The sequence below is a fragment of the Mobula hypostoma genome, chromosome 25 (assembly GCF_963921235.1).
Source record: "Mobula hypostoma chromosome 25, sMobHyp1.1, whole genome shotgun sequence".
Lineage (NCBI taxonomy): Eukaryota > Metazoa > Chordata > Chondrichthyes > Myliobatiformes > Myliobatidae > Mobula > Mobula hypostoma.
In genome coordinates this window covers 7,812,703-7,829,200 of record NC_086121.1, presented here as the reverse complement: position 1 = coordinate 7,829,200, position 16,498 = coordinate 7,812,703, and the positions used below count along the sequence as shown (strand labels likewise).

The window sequence follows — 16,498 nt, the reverse complement described above, 5'->3', positions numbered from 1 at the left end:
TCACAAATGACTGCCGATTGTGCTGTGCCATCTCTCATCCACTCCCACACTTCTTCCCTGAAGAACCACATACATCCCTACTCAAATATCTTTCAATTTCAAAAAGATTTTTAAAAATGTTCAAACACCTTCCTTTCAGGCAATTCACAAGTTGTAACTAAAGGGTGGTGATATGATGAAAATATTTTAATTCCATAAGACCATAGGTGCAGAATTAGGCCATACGGCCCACTGAGCCTGCTCTGCCATTCAATCATGGCTGATTGTTTTTTCCCTCCTCAGCCTTGCTCCCTGGCCTTCTCCCTGTAACCTTCGATGCCATGGCCAACCAAGAACCTATCAAGTTCTGCCTCACGTGCACCCAATGACCTGGCTTTCACAGCGGCCTGCGGTAACAAATTTCACAAATTCACCACCTTCTAGCTAGAGAAATTTCTCCACGTCTGTTTTAAATGGACACCCCTCTCTCTGAGGCTGTGCCCTCCTGTCCTAGACTATACCACCACTGGAAACACTCTTTCCACATCTACTCTGTCTAGGCCTTTAAACATTCAAAAGGTTTCAATGAGATCCCCTCTTATCCTTCTAAATTCCAACAAGTACAGATCCAGCGCTATCAAACTTTCCTTGCATGATAACCCTTTCATTCCTGGAATCATCCTTGTAAACCTCCTCTGAACCCTCCCCAATGCCAGCACATCTTTCTTAGAAGAGGAGCCCAAAACTGTTCACAATACTCAAGGTGAGGCCTCACTAGTGCCTTGTAAAGCCTTAGCATCGCATCCCTGCTCTTGTATTATAGAACTCTTGAATTGTATTTTGCCTTCCTCACCACTGACTCAACCTGCAAGTTACCTTTAGGGTATTCTGCACAAGGACTCCCAAGTCCCTTTGCATCTCAGACTTTTGGATTTTCTCCCCATTTAGAAAATAGTCTGCACATTTATTTCTACTACCAAAGTGCATGACCATGCATTTTCCAACATTGTATTTCATTTGCCACTTTCTTGCCTAGTCTCCTAATCTGTCTAAGTCCTTCTGCAGCCTTCTTGTTTCCTCAACACTACCTGCCCATCCACCAATCTTTGTACCATCTGGAAACGTGGTAACAAAGCCATCTATTCCATCATCTAAATTATTGAAATACAGCATAAAAAGAAGCGGCCCCAACACCGATCCCTGCGGAACACCACTCGTCATTGGCAGCCAACCAGAAAAAGATCCTTTTATTCCCACTTACTGCCTCATACGAATCAGCCAATGCTCTAACCATGCCAGTAACTTTCCTCTAATACCATGCGCTCTTAATTTAGTAAGCAGCCTCATGTGTGGCACCTTGTCAAAGGCCTTCTGAAAGTCCAAATATACAAAATCCACCATGACCCCTTTATCTATCCTACTTGTAATCTCCTCAAAGAATTCCAACAGGTTCGTCAGGCAAGATTTTGCCTTAAGGAAACATAATGACTTTGTCCTATCTTGTCCTGTGTCACCAAGTATTCCATAACCTCATCCTTAACAACTAACTCCAACATCTTCCCAACCACTGAGGTCAGGGTAACTGGTCTACAATTTCCTTTTTTCTGCTTTCCTCCTTTCTTAAAGAGTGGAGTGACGTTTGCAAATTTCCAGTCATCTGGCACCATGCCAGAGTCCAATAATATTTGAAAGATCATTTCAAATGCCTCCACAACCTCTAACGCTACCTCTTTCAGAACTGTAGGGTGCAGTTCATCTGGTCCGAGTGACTTGTGTACCCTTAGGTCTTTCAACTTTTTGAGCACCTTCTCCCTTGTAATAGTAACTGCACTCACTTCTCTTCCCTCACACCTTTCAACATGTGGCACATTGCCAGTGTCTTCCACAGTGAAGACTGATGCAAAATACTCATTTCGTTCATCTGTCATCTCCTTGTCTGCCGTTATTATTTCACCGGCCTCATTTTCTAGCGGTCCTATACCCACTCTCATCTCCCTTTTATTTTGTACGTACTTGAAAAAGCTTTTACTATCTACTTTGATATTGTTTCCTAGCTTGATTTCCTATTTCATCTTTTCCCTCTTAATGGTTCTTTTAGTTGCTCTCTGCAGGATTTTAAAAGTTTCCCAATCCTCTATCTTCTCATTAATTTTTGCTTTGTTGTATGCCCTCTCTTTTGCTTTTACATTAGTTTTGACTTCCCATGTCAGCCACTGTTGTACTATTCTGCAATTTGAGTACTTCGTTTTTGGAATACATCTATCCTGCACCTTTCTCATTTTTCCCAGAAACGCATGCCATTGTTGCTCTGCTGTCATTCCTGCCAGCATTTTCTTCCAATTTACTTTGCCCAACTCCTCTCTCATATCACTGTAATTTCCTTTACACCACTGAAACACTGCTATGTTAGATTTTACTTTCTCCCTACCAAATTTCAAGTTGAACTCAATCATATTGTGATCACTGGCTCCTAAGGGTTCTTTTGCCTTAATCACCTCTGGTTCATTAAATAACACCAAATCCAGTATAGCTGGTCACCTAGTAGGCTCAATGACAAACTACTATAAATAGCCATCTTGAGATCCATTACCAACCTGATTGACCTCCCATGACTATCATAACATTGCCTTTTGACACTACTTTTCTATTTCCCATTTTAATCTGTTGTCCACACACCAGTGACTGTTGGGAGGCCTGTATATAATTGCCATCAACGTCCTTTTACACTTACAGTTTCTTCACTCAACCCACAATGATTCAACATCTTCCGATCCTATGTCATATCTTTCTGATTTGATGCCATTCTTTTCCAGCAGAGTCACACCACACCCTCTAACTACCTTCCTATCCCTCTGATATAATGGGTAACCCTGGACATTCAGCTCCCAAGTGCAATCATCCTTCAGCCATGATTTATACCTGATGATCTGTAATAACGCAACAAAGTCATCCACCTTATTTCTTATTCTCCATGCACTGAGATATAATGCTTTGAGTACTGTATTTGCTACTCTTTTTGATTCTGTATCCCGAATGCACTGATATTAACCTTGCTGTCTGCAATTTTGTCCTATCATCTGCCTGCCCTTCCTGACAGTCAGACTACACACTATCTTTACTTTTATACCATCCATCCTAACTCTGGTTCCCACCCCTCTGCCAAATGAGTTTAAACCTTCCCCAACAGCTCTAACAAACCTGTCCATGACAATACTGGTCCTCCTCGAGTTCAGGTGCAACCTGTCACTTTTGTACAGCTCATACCTTCCCCAGAAGAGATCCCATTGATCCAAGAACCTGAAGCCCTACCTCCGCACTTACTTCTCAGCTATGCATTAATCTGCCAAATCATCCCGTTTCTACCCTCACTGGCGCTTGGCACAGGAGACAATCCAGAAATCACTACCCTTGTAGGTCTTGCTTCTCAGCTTTCTGCCTAGCTCTCTAAAATCTCTTTTCAGGACCCCTGTTTTTCCTTCCTATGTCATTGGTACCAATATGTACCAAGACATCTGGCTGCTCTCCCTCCCCCTCCAAAATGCTGTGGACCTGATCCAAGACGTTCATGACCCTGACAACTGGGAAGCAACATACCATTCGGGTGTCCTCCTCATGTCCACAGAATCTCCTGTCTGTTCCCTCACTATTGAGTCCCCTATCACAACAACTCCCCTCTTCTCCCTCTTTTCCTTCTGCACCACAAACCCATGCTCTGTCCCAATAACCCAATCTCCATGGCATTCCCCTGGGAGGTCATCCCCCACAACAGTATCCAAAATTATATACTTATTATTGAGGTGAATGGCCATAGGGGTGCTGTGCGCTAACTGCCTATTCACATTTCCATTTCTCCTAACAGTCACCCAGCTACTCGTCTCCTGCAATTTAGGGGCATCTACTTCCGTGTAACTCTGATCAACTATCTCCTCACTCTCTCGTACAAGCCGAAGGTCATCCAGTTGCCGCTCCAGATCCCTAACGTGGTCTTCTAGAAGCTGCAGCTGGATGCATTTCACGCAGATGTAAGTCCCTGGGAGACTCTGAATCTCCAAGTACTCCCACATGCAGCACAAAGAACACACAATGGCCATTTACTACACCAGGTACAGTAAGAGAAAAAGGGAACCTTAACAGAAAACCAGAACCAATTCTTCTGAGCCGAAGCCGCCTTTGAGCCAAAGCCTGACACTCCTACTCTTACCACTGGTCTACTCCCAACAATGGTCACCCTGCTTGTCCTTTCTGTACTTTTAAACAAGCGTCACCAACCTGCGAGAAACCTCGTCGCTGTGGCCTGCTCCTGCCGCTGACTGGACCACCCGAATTCATCCTATTTCTGCAATTTACTCTGGTTCAACAACTAGGTTACGGAATTTAAGTAATTCAGAATGGGACAACATTCGCATAAAGATAGAAAAGTTAACAGTGGTCTCATTCACCATTGAGTGGTGACCTGAGTGGTGAGGTTAATAATCAAATTACAGGAGGTAAGGATTCAGGGTAAGGTGTGCAAATGGGCAAACAATTGGCTCAAAAACAGAAAACAATGAGTTATGGTGAGAGGATCATTTTCACACCTAGACGTTAAAAGTAGGGTTCTACAGGGAGCAGTTTTAGGGCCACTTTTTAATTTACATTAATGATCTGGTTAGGCACATAACAAAAAAACTAGCAAAGTTTGCCGATACACAAAATTAGGGAGATGGGCTGATAACATTCAGGCAGCAGAATCAATACAGTTAGATCCAAACAAAATCTAGATGTGGGCAGATAAATGGCAGATGAAATTTAATGTAAGAAAATATAAAGTACTACATGTAGGAAGTAGAAATATTAGATATGAAAATACAATGGGGGGGGGTCAATTTAAAAAGTGTACTGTATGAGAATGATTTGGGAGTCCTGGTAGAATCATCACTATCAACACCTAGGCAACGCACAGAAGCAATCACGAAGGCTAATAAGACGTTGGGCTATATAATGTGCTCAGTAAAGTTCAAGTCTAGACATTCTCTTTAAGCTGTATAATGCACTTGTGAGGCCACACCTTGAATACTGAGTACAGTTTTGGTCTCCATATTGTGTGAGGTATGTGAAGACACTGGAGAGAATTCAGAGAAGGGTGACTAGTCTCATTCCAGGTTTGCAGGGGATGAGCTATGAAGAAGGATTGAAAGAATTAAATCTGTTTAGGCTAAGTAGACATAGAATGAGAGGAGACATGACAGAAGTGTTCAAAATCTTTAAGGTTATAAGTAAGGTAGGTACTAGCTACTACTTCAAAATTAATCCATCAAGGACATAGGGTCATAGGTGGAGGCCGGTTAAAGGGAGATTTCAGACTAAGATCAGAAAGCATTTCTTTACACAGTGAGTTGTGGACACATGGAACAAACTACCTAGTTGTGTAGTTGAGAGTAGTACCTTAGAGACTTTCAAATTTAAACTTGATAGTTATTTCAACAGACTATGTCAATAGGAATTTGGCAAGCTTTGTTGGGCCAAGTGGCCTGTTCTTAACAAAAACTTTTTAAAGTTCTAAAATATTTTGGGATGACTCAAAAGTAATGGTGCTAAAGAACAGCAAATCAGTCTTTTCCCTTTAAATTCTGAACATTAGAAATGCTTTGATGCAAAAGTCCTTTATAAAAACACTCGCAGTGTTATACCACAAAAAAGTCACCACAGACTACCACTACCAGCAAGAAAAATAGATCAACCTCATACCCCATCTGAACTTTGCAAACTGAATCCTCAAGTTCACTGGATCAAACTGGGTCCTTTTCATTACCTTCTCCTATTGACCCGCACATCTCATGTGCTTGTAGGCCTATAATAGCAAGCAGTTAAGTTCAAAGTACAAAGTATATACATGTCTATCTTACTATCTATACATACTATCTTTAGATTCATTTCTTGCAGGCATTTATGGGGAAAATACAATAGAATTTATGAAAAGACTGATAAACAATCAACGTGCAAAAGATGAACAATGCAAATAAAAAAATATTGAGAACATGATTTGTAAAGAGCAACACCTTTGTTCAACTCTTTATGGTATCACCATAATCCCTTTCAAAAATGTAACAATTATTCCAGATCGTTAATCTCCAAAGTTTCCCCACCTTCCTTTCCTCCAAGAGGCTCCTTAAAATCAACCAATTTCACCTAGTCTTTGGGTAACTGTCCCAGTCTCTTTACACAAATTGGTCTCAAATCTGTGGGTAATAATCCTATGCAATACATTGTGACCCTTACTGTGTTACAGCTGGTTTTGTGAACATCCAGATTTAACTAAAAATATGCACACTCAAATACAAGCTTGTAAGTTTATTAGAAAAGTACTTTTGATTAACCAACATTTCTGATGAAGTAACAAAACAATCAGATATTTTCCAATAAAAAAATAAGCTTTTTGTTTCAGGATCTTTCATCAAAATGTTGGTAATACTTAGAATCAAAAACAAGATCTGCAGAAAGCATGCCACTCATCTCCACAAAGACTGCAATCCAATCTCTTTCTCAATAATCAGTACACCAGAGTAGGCTTCAAATAATTAAAAAGCTGCAAGCAGACCTTAAATACACTGACAAAGAAACTGACTACACATTCCTTGTAACATTACACCAATGTATCCCAACATTTTTTAGCCCAACACCCCCTCAAAGCACTTTCATACCTACCAGCGCCTCCCCCTCTAAAGCACCCTCATACTTGCCAACACCCCCTTGGGCACAATATACTTTCTGGCACCCCCATAGTGTTTAAAAAATGTCTAACATATGCTAACAAGAGTAAAATGACTCTACTTTAAATATTTATTCGTCTTTAAATCTAGCTTACATAATACCTGCTCGCTGTACAACAGCTTTGGTATCAATGTGATCCTCGAACTTGATGGTTTTTAGCAAGAGTTGAAATATCTGGTTGAAGTTATGACAGCAAAAACTTCAGGCCCCAGCATTAACAATGTCCAAACAGTTTCTGTTTTTTGTGAGTAAGTGATTCACTGCACTGCAGCCTCTTTCAACAAAGTAGGGAGATGGAAATGCAATGAAGAGCAGTTTGGCTCTTCTCCAAAAACCAGGAAACTTAGTATGACAGTGCAGCCACACACCACAAAAGCTGACATTTTTGAAAAACATTTTTGCTTCTTCATCATTCTGAATTTCAATAATTTCTTCTTACAAGTTCTTTATCTGTTCTTCAACCTTGCAAATAAGTTAGTTACCAGTCCAAAACTTCTAGATCGTTCAAATCCTTGAATTGATTCTGAAAATCCTTCTTTTGTGACTGCAAGTGTAATCAGTAGTCTTGCAAATTACCATCTGTGAAAGACAGTGCCATACTTTCCATGCAGGAAAACTGAGAACATTCTTCTCCCAGTGTTTTGCTTATATATTTCCAATAAAAATGGACACTGCACTTTTTGCCTGGATTAAATTGAAATTCTCACCCTTCAGTTTCATATTTAGAATGTTCATTTTGTCATATAGTTTGGCTAGATATGCCTCCTCTCCACAGATTAGTTTAATATTGTTTCCCAAGCACTTGTCAACTTTGATCTTTTTGACACCAGTTGAATTTTTGCTCAAAGAAATGTTTTAAGCAGCAAACTTCAGTGTGAAGAAGCAAGCATTCAAACTCTTCATCGTTACTTTGCCATAACTGGTGAAATATTCTGTTATTCAATGGATGCGCTTTAAATTTGTTGATAGCCAATATTACAAGAGTCACACTTGAAAAAAGTCGGTGGCTGAGGTTTTTGGTACGAGATATTGACAATTAATGACAATATACTGCAAACAGATTTGGAATTTCTCTTTCATAATTGCCACTAAACCAGTATGGTGACCTGTCATATATGGTGCTCCATCTGTTGCACAAGAAATCATGTTTCTAATCAGAATATTTTTATCCTCAATATACATTTTGATCTCATCATAGTTTTTAAACTTTTGGCAAAAGAGAATCTATCAAGGTCATTTTTAGTTTTCTTGGCAAATGACTTGAGTGCGCAACACTTTTCAAATGCTTCCTTCATCTTCTAGAACCAAGTAGTACCATAAGTAGCCTTTCCACAGTGTCTTTTACAGAAGTGTTCTTGCAATCTTGATGGTTTTGTGGTTTCATTAGACAGTACAGCATTACAAGTAAGACACGAGGCATCGCTGATCTGACAGGAATGGAATAAAACCTTACTCCAAGTACTTAACATTGTATTGATGCACTTTTTGTAGTTTCTGTTTCTTAGCAGGATTAGAAATCAAGGCTTCACCGCCTTCAGACTCAGATCATGCCGTACGCATTTATCCATCATTAACGGGGCTAAATTAAAATTTAAAAATTAGCAAACTGGGAAAGCCTATTGGATGCAGACAACAGTAGCGAGTTGACACTGATGGAACGACAGCTTTATTTCACTGTTTGGTTCCGGCCAGTGCTGTATCATTGTGCAACATGTTTTCTTCAGATCTGTGGAGAAAGTTGTAAGGGGGTACTTGACTTATCAACTGTTAAATTGCATGACCTCCTGCTGTGCTGTGAGTCAAGGGGAACTGTTGGGCACCTGGTTGCTAATTTATGCACCCCCAATAATGTCTGTTTAGTTGGTAAGATCAGATGAGATTACTAATTTTCAGAAGCATTGTGAAAATGAGTGCTCACCGCCCGCAGAACTATGGTTCTCCCTGTGTTCAAGTAACTCTTTTTTTTGGAAGTGTCTGCTTGAGGTCTTGTGCCTCAAGTTAGGGTACTGCCTACTGCCGCCCCCACCATGAATCCTGAACACTCCCCATCAACTTCTATTTGCCCTAACCACCCCTTTAGGACACGTAACCGCCCCCGTTAGGAATCAACCGCACTATATCAAACTTCAGCCGTCACCACTTACCTACAATACAGCACCCTCTGCTGTAATATAAATGTCACTGCAAGCCAAAGATTAATGAATTTTTTCAAAACTAATGCATCATTCAAAACAAAATACTAAGGATGCAAGCAATTCATATATAGTTCCCGGCAACAGCATTTGTCCTTATGAGCCTTCAAAAATTTACCACTTGTCAGGACCTTAAAAAAAATGCACATTATCGGCATAATAAACATTTGTAAATTAAATTTAAAATTTTTTAATTGTACATATGACTTTTTTGTGTTCTATCGCTGAGCAGCAGTGAACCATCTGACTGGCCTATCAGAGATCTCTTTGGGAACTAGTTGACTTGATCAGCATCTCTGATCTGGCTATTGTTCAGAATTGCATTTAAATAAAAAAACAGGAGAAATAAAATCTTCCTTTATCTGTACATTACGTTAAAGAGTTTGCAGATATACCAAACTTTAACTCCTATTTTAATGTTTGGTAAAAGAACAATGCTGCCATATCACAGCAAACATTTTCATTATGACTTAATTATGAATTTAAAGATTATAAATTATTTATTTATTGAGATACAATGTGGGGTAGTCCCTTCCGGCCCTTCGAGCAATGCCGGCCAGCAACCCCCGATTTAATCCTAGCCTAGTCACAGGACAACTTACAAACATACAATGACTAATTCACCTACCAATCAGTACATCTTTGGAACATGTGAGGAAACCTTGCGCAGCCACATGAAGAACGTACAAACTCTTTACAAACAGCAACTGTAAGTGAACCTGGGTCACCGATACTGTGCCACCCTAATTCTTTTTACACAAGGGCATAAAACCCAGATACAATTGTAAATTAATCCAAATGAAAGCTACAATTTTGTGAAATCCTAATAATCTTAAAACAAAATTGCCTTTATAATTTCTCTTCACTCTATCTAAATTTTGATATTGCTTGCTTGATATCCAGCAATGTACAAGCAGGAATTCTCTTCAGAAAGAAATACTTGCCATTATAATTGCAACCTGGGTACTAATAATTTTCCTCTGTTGAGCTTCAGGACACACAACAGGACAATCAACAAGAAAGCCGATTCCACCCTCCATAAGACTCCAAACGCAAACACTGACTCAGCCCACTCTTATCTGTGTATCCAAATCTAGTCTTGCCTATTTCAATGCAGTTCTAGAAAACTACCGTTGCTCTGCCTTCCCATAATTGTTGTCATCCAAATGACTGATGAGGATAGGGTAGTGGATGTTGTCTACGTAGACCTTAAAGCTTTTGACAAGTTCCCTCATAGCAGGCTGACCCAAAAGATTAAAATCACATGAAATCCATGCTGAGTTGGTAGATTGGATCCAAAATTGGCTTGGTCATAGAAGACAGAGGCTATTGGTAAGTGGCTGTTTTTCTGACTAGAGGTCTATGACCAATGGTGTTGCATGAAGATCAGTGCTTGTAACTGATCCGTGTAACATACATTCATGATTTGGATGAAAATGTTGGTCCAATTTTGCAGATAACACAAAGATTAGAAAAGTTATAGATCTTGATGAAGCTTGTTAAAGTATATGGTGTACCGTAGCAGACCTGCTGGTATTTAGAACGGAGAAATGACAGATGGAGTTCAATTTGGACAAGTATAAGGCGATGCATTTTGAGAGGTCAAATGCAAATATACAGTAAATGGTAGGAGTCTTGTACCCAAGATCCTTCTGTACATTAATACTTACAAGTCCATAGCTCCCCAAATGTGGTGATACAAGTGGACCAAAAGAGGCAAATGGCCTGTTTGCCTACATCAGTCAGGGCATTGGGTATGAAGTATAGTAGTTCTGTTGAGGATTTATAAAAATCTGTCGAGATCACATTTGAGTATTCTGTGTAGTTCTTGTTCCCACACTAAGGGAAGTGTGGAGGATCTGGACAGGGTGCAGGTGAGGTTCTGAATTTGTGTCCATTAGCTATAAAAAAAGTGGTTAGCCAAACTTGGATTTTTTTTTTACTTTGGAGTGCCCTGATAGAAGTATATAAAATTATAAAAGGCACAGATAGGGTGGAAATGTCAAATGATAGAAGGCATAAGTTTAAGGTTAAAGAAGAAGAGTTTAAAAGACACATGAGGCAAGTTTTTTTATTTAAAACACACAAATGGTAGGTGACTAGAAATCATTGACAGGGGTGATGGTAAAAAAAAATACAGTAGCAACAGTTAAAAGGCATCTAGGCAGACATGAAGGGATATGAACCATGAGCAGGCTTAGCTTAGTATTATAGCTGGCGCAGACATAGTGGTTGAGAAAGGTCTGTTCCCCTGCTGCCCCATTCCCTAGCTCATGCTTAGTCTCACCTTCAGTGCTCTGAGCCAAAGGCATTCTCCTGTTTGTTAAATTTTGAGCATTTCAAATTAAATTACACCACAATTGTAGGCCGTATCTCGGGTTTGAGTTTGAGTACAGAGAGGAAATTAAGAACCTGGTGGCATGGTGCGAAGACAGTAACTTATCCCTTAATGTCAGCAAGACAAAGGAATTGGTTGTTGACTTCAGAAGGAGTAGAGGACCGCACAACCCCATTTACATCGGTGGTGCGCAAGTGGAACAGGTCAAAAGCTGTAAGTTCCTCGGGGTCAATATCACAAATGACCTGACTTGGTCCAACCAAGCAGAGTCCACTGCCAAGAAGGCCCACCAGCGCCTTTACTTCCTGAGAAAACTAAAGAAATTTGGCCTGTCCCCTAAAGCCCTCACTAATTTCTATAGATGCACCGTAGAAAGCATTCTTCTGGGGTGCATCACAACCTGGTATGGAAGCTGTCCTGTCCAAGACTGGAAGAAGCTGCAGAAGATCGTGAACAGAGCCCAGCACATCACACAAACCAATCTTCCACCCTTGGACTCACTTTACACCGCACGCTGTCGGAGCAGTGCTGCCAGGATAATCAAGGACACGACTCACCCAGCCAACATACTTTTCATCCCTCTTCCCTCCGGGAGAAGGCTAAGGAGCTTGAAGACACGTTCGGCTAGATTTAGGAACAGCTTCTTTCCAACTGTGAAAAGACTACTGAACCGATCCTGACCCGGATCTGGGCTATATTCTCCAAATATCCAGACCTGCCTCTCGGTTTTTTTTTGTACTACCTTACTTTCCCTTTTCTATTTATGACTTATAATGTAAATTTTTACTAGTTACTATCAATTTGTAATCCAGGGAGCGCGAAGCGCAGAATCAAATATCGCTGTGATGATTGTACGCTCTAGTATCAATTGTTTGGCAACAATAAAGTATAAGTATACATGCATGCCTTCATTCTGCCCATTTTTAACCTCTTTCAGCTCCAATAATGGCTTCTTCATTTTTGCCTTCAACCATGCCAAGCGCCAGAATTTTCTCCCTAAACCTTTCAACCCTTCTGTTCTCCTTTATTATTTAAAATCTTCCACAGATGATCAAGTTTTTGATTATCTGACAATCTACTGATGTGACTGAATGTTGGTGATCTGGAAATGTCATTTTGCTGCCCTACAAGCATTACTTAAAATCAAATTGAGTCAATGAGAATCAAATCAAAATTTACAATGGGTATGTTAAACAATATAACATTTAGATACTGGATACTAAATACTTACTTCATCTCTGGGCACAAAGGAAGCCAATTGCTTGATCTTCAGAGGCTGGTTGTTGTTGCATTTTTTGCAGAAGAGAATTTGCCCATTTGGCCATTGCTGAATTTTGGAGGCTTGTGAAGGAGTGGCCCAGCTGGTCACCATGTGGTTCAAATGCTCCATATACTGAGCAGGGATTGGCTTATTGTAATCACCATTCTGAAAGAAAACATAACATTGTTATACACTAAACACTGGACAAATTTTAGTAAATCAGCATTAAATCACCATGAATTTGGTTGGGTCATTTATCACAAGCTGCTAATTGCAAGTTAGGTTAAAAAGGTACTGATTATTTAGCTGAGTGGAGTGCTATCTACACAAGATGCCAGGTAGCTTTAGATCCCACATCAGGCACTCAACAATTCTACTGCATTTAATTCTGATGCTTCACTGAAGGCAGGTTCATCTCAACAAGCTGACTGGTTCCAGCATGTACATCTTGACCTTTTGTGCAAATTCTAACTTCAAGGACAGAGAACTAATTTATTCAACAAGAGAAAAGACATTTTAGTTCAGTCAGAAAGATCCTACAATTCATCCATGTGGTCCATTTCTTAGGATACAAAATCATTATTTATTTACATTCATTCATGCCAAGATGCCAAGGCTAGCAGTTACTATTCATGACCTCCTGCAATGACTATGGTGAAGTACTTCTGAAATACTACTGCAGGGGAACTCCTAGGATTTAACACCACTTTTTTTGAAGAAACTGCAATATAATTCTGAATTCAGATGGCACATGACTTGAAGGAAGATTTGTACTGGCTTTTTTCTTCCCCCATTTAAACTGACAGAGGTCATCTCTTTGGAGGTACTGAAAAAGAAGCCATGGCAAGTTAATGTTATAGTGTAGATCAGGCACACTGGAAATCAGTGGTTAAGGTGCTAATAAAGCTGCTGCTTTGTCCTAGACAGATGCAAATATCTCGTCTGGCTCAGAATACCTCCAACAATAGAGCTCAAAGTATTCCAGTGCTTTGCTTTCTGATGGTATAAACTTCTGAGAAAACTGGGAGCATGTCATTCGCCACAGAACTCACCCTCAGGCTTACCTTAATGATCAACTTACCAGTCTACAATGAGGTGGGACTTAATGATGGCTATGTACATACATCTACTGATGCCTCTGGACACATCTTCAGTGATGTTCCTGGAATCATCGGGTGTTTCGGGTCTTTCAACATCATACAACCTCCTCCAGGTGACCCCGCCAGGGCTGATCAGACCCCAGCTTGTGTCCAGATGGCTAGCTACTTATGACTCCATGGCTCCCCTCTTTTGAGCCACAGCCATCTTGAGGCCCTCTCTGCCGCATCGGTGGTACTGCGGATGGCTCTCCTCTTCCTCTCTCCCTCGATGTCCAAATTGCTGAAGGCTCTAGCAAAGGAACGGGCTGCGAATTCCCCTACAACCAACTTCCACTGGGAGACACCTCACTCTCCATCCAGGAATGATATTGATTGTCATGGGGAGGTAATTATACCCTCTCTTTGCGGACCCAATTCTTCATTCAATAGTGAATCCATCAGTCCTTATTTACCTAGTAATTTAAAAACATTTGTAGACTCCAATAATTTCTAGGTAAGCTAGAAATTAGTTATTTGATTCTTTTAATTCCTTCTGTACTTGACAGAACTGGATTTTGAACTTTGAGTGCATTCTGGTTAAGCCCAACTTGCAACCTATTGTTTTAGGGATTTTTTTAAAATATTGAAGAGAAACTGCACCTCAAACAGTAAAAAGAACTGTGGATATTTATGGAAAAGGTGTTACCCCATGCTAAACTCTGACCAATGCAAGAGGCAATGAGTTAGGTAATGCCGCCCACAACAAGCAACATCAAATGTGCAATTTTTTCTGTCAAAGAGAAACCTAAGGTGACAAAAAACATCTTTTCTAAGTTGTTTGATGCACAACGGTGCTGAAAATGTGCTAGGAATCTAACCTCTTGGAAGCCATTGTATTGCTCACAGTTTGGACAATCCCAGCAGTTTCTGTTCCCATAGGGTACGGTTGTATCTTGATTGCAGAACCAGCAGTTCACCTTCACATGGGTTGGCTTCTTTCTGCAAAAAAAACCCATAGAAATTGATAGCTATAAGGCAAATAAATGATTGAAAATCTACAGCCGAGAGTGATGAAATTGTTCTCCCAGCACTATAGACAGTTCCTGGAGGCTTTGGCCTCCGTGTCCTTTTATTCACCTATTTTGATTTGTTCTCATTATCAGAGAGATCAAGTTCATATTTGCTTTAATTAGCTCCATAAATCTGAACACCAGCTTTGACAACTCAAAGGCATAAAACTGATTTATTCAAACCAGTACAGATGAGAAAGAAAACCTGTATTCATTAAAACTGATTCTACCAGTCACCGAATGCAGGGTCTTTCTGAATTCACTTCAAGATAATTGTTTTAATAACCAGAGCTGAACATGGGACCAAAGCACTTTGATGTCAACATCGGTCTTTAATGTCAATTCTTAATCACGTCAAGGTGGTGGTGGCGATGAGGTGACCTCATGACCCTCCACAACGCCTGAGGGTACTTCAACATACTACTGCAGAAGCTCCTTGATTGTAGATTTTTTTTGCCAACTTCTCTTCTTTCCTGGACTCTTTAAATATGAGGGGTAATGTAAGCAGGCTTTTTGTCCCACTGAGGTTAGGCCAGTCTGGAACTAAAGGTCAAAGGTTAAGGGTGAAAGCTAAAAAGGTTAAGGGAAACAGAAAGAAATTTGGATAGGTATATGGTTGACAAGGGTATGGAGGGTTATGGTCTGGGTTCAGGTTGAAGGGACTAGGCAGATAAATAGCTCTGCACAGTCTAGATGGGCCAAAGGGCCAGTTTCTATGCTGTAGTGTTCTATGACTCTATGATTTCAAGTCTTTGCTGCTTCCTATGGAGTATGTATTTACATTACTTCAGGGGAACTGGGTGTTCTCCAGCAATGCATTTTTTTTCCCAGATGAATCATAATACTATTGGCAGTTTCCACAGCATGGAATGACTGTCTACAGGTAACAACAGTTAGGGGAGTCTCTACTGCATTTGTAGACCAAAAGTGTTTGACCTTTATTACTATTATGATGATTCAAGTTTCAACCCAAATTGAGGAGGCAAAAACGCACTGGTAGACTGCATTGCTGCAAATAATTAGCATTAAATTTGGACAGCCAATAATTTGGCCTATATTACTCCTCACTATAGAACATAACACAATTCAGCTAATGATGCCACAGGAAAGATATCAAGAAGATTAAAAGAATACAGAGAAAATTTGCAAGGATGTTGCCAAGACTTGAGATTCTGAGTTATAGGGAAAGGTCAAATAGGTTTGGACTTTATTCCCTGGAGTGTGGAAAATGAGGGGAGATTTGATAGAGGTATATAAAATTACAAGGGGCATAGCTAGGGTAAATCCAAGCAAGCCTTTTCCAGAGGTAGGGTGAAACTAAAACTAAAGATAATAGCTTAAGGTGAAAGGCGAAGTATGTAAGGGCCACCTGAGGGGAAACTTTGTTACTCAAGAGGGTGGCACGAGTGTGGACAAGCTGCCAGCACAGGTGGTGATTGCAGTTTTGACTGCAAGAGAAATTTGAATACGTAAATGGATGGGAAGGGCATGGAGAGCTATGGTCCAGGTACAAGTCAACGGGACTAGGCAAGATAACAATTCTGTGTGGACTAGATGAGCTGAAGGGCCTGTTTTTGTGCTGTAATGCTCTAAGACACCAAATGCAGTAATGTTCTATTCCTCAGGTGAACATTAAACAGAACATACAGTATAGCCACATGACAAGAAATGCTATACTCCACTGCTCTGTGAACAGTAAAGCTTCTCCTGAATTACTTATAGCACTTGTTAACTTATATTTTTCTCTTCAATTTTTATATTCTAATAGTGAAATTATTTTCCATCCAATTTTAATTTATAATCCGTCTGTGGCTTTCAATTTAAGAATC

At 40.1% G+C, this 16,498-nt stretch overlaps 1 protein-coding gene across 4 annotated transcripts in view; it reads right to left on the bottom strand.

Moving 5' to 3' along the window:
- The window catches only part of tmem201 (transmembrane protein 201), a 168,209-nt gene that overhangs the window by 132,867 nt on the left and 18,844 nt on the right, over positions 1-16,498 (bottom strand). For all 4 annotated transcript variants that reach the window (XM_063033501.1, XM_063033497.1, XM_063033498.1 and 1 more), the window contains 2 exons: positions 14,478-14,598; positions 12,491-12,685 (listed from right to left, as the gene is read on the bottom strand). In XM_063033501.1, the coding sequence (XP_062889571.1) occupies positions 12,491-12,685; positions 14,478-14,598 (316 nt within the window). The remainder of the gene's footprint in view (positions 1-12,490; positions 12,686-14,477; positions 14,599-16,498) is intronic.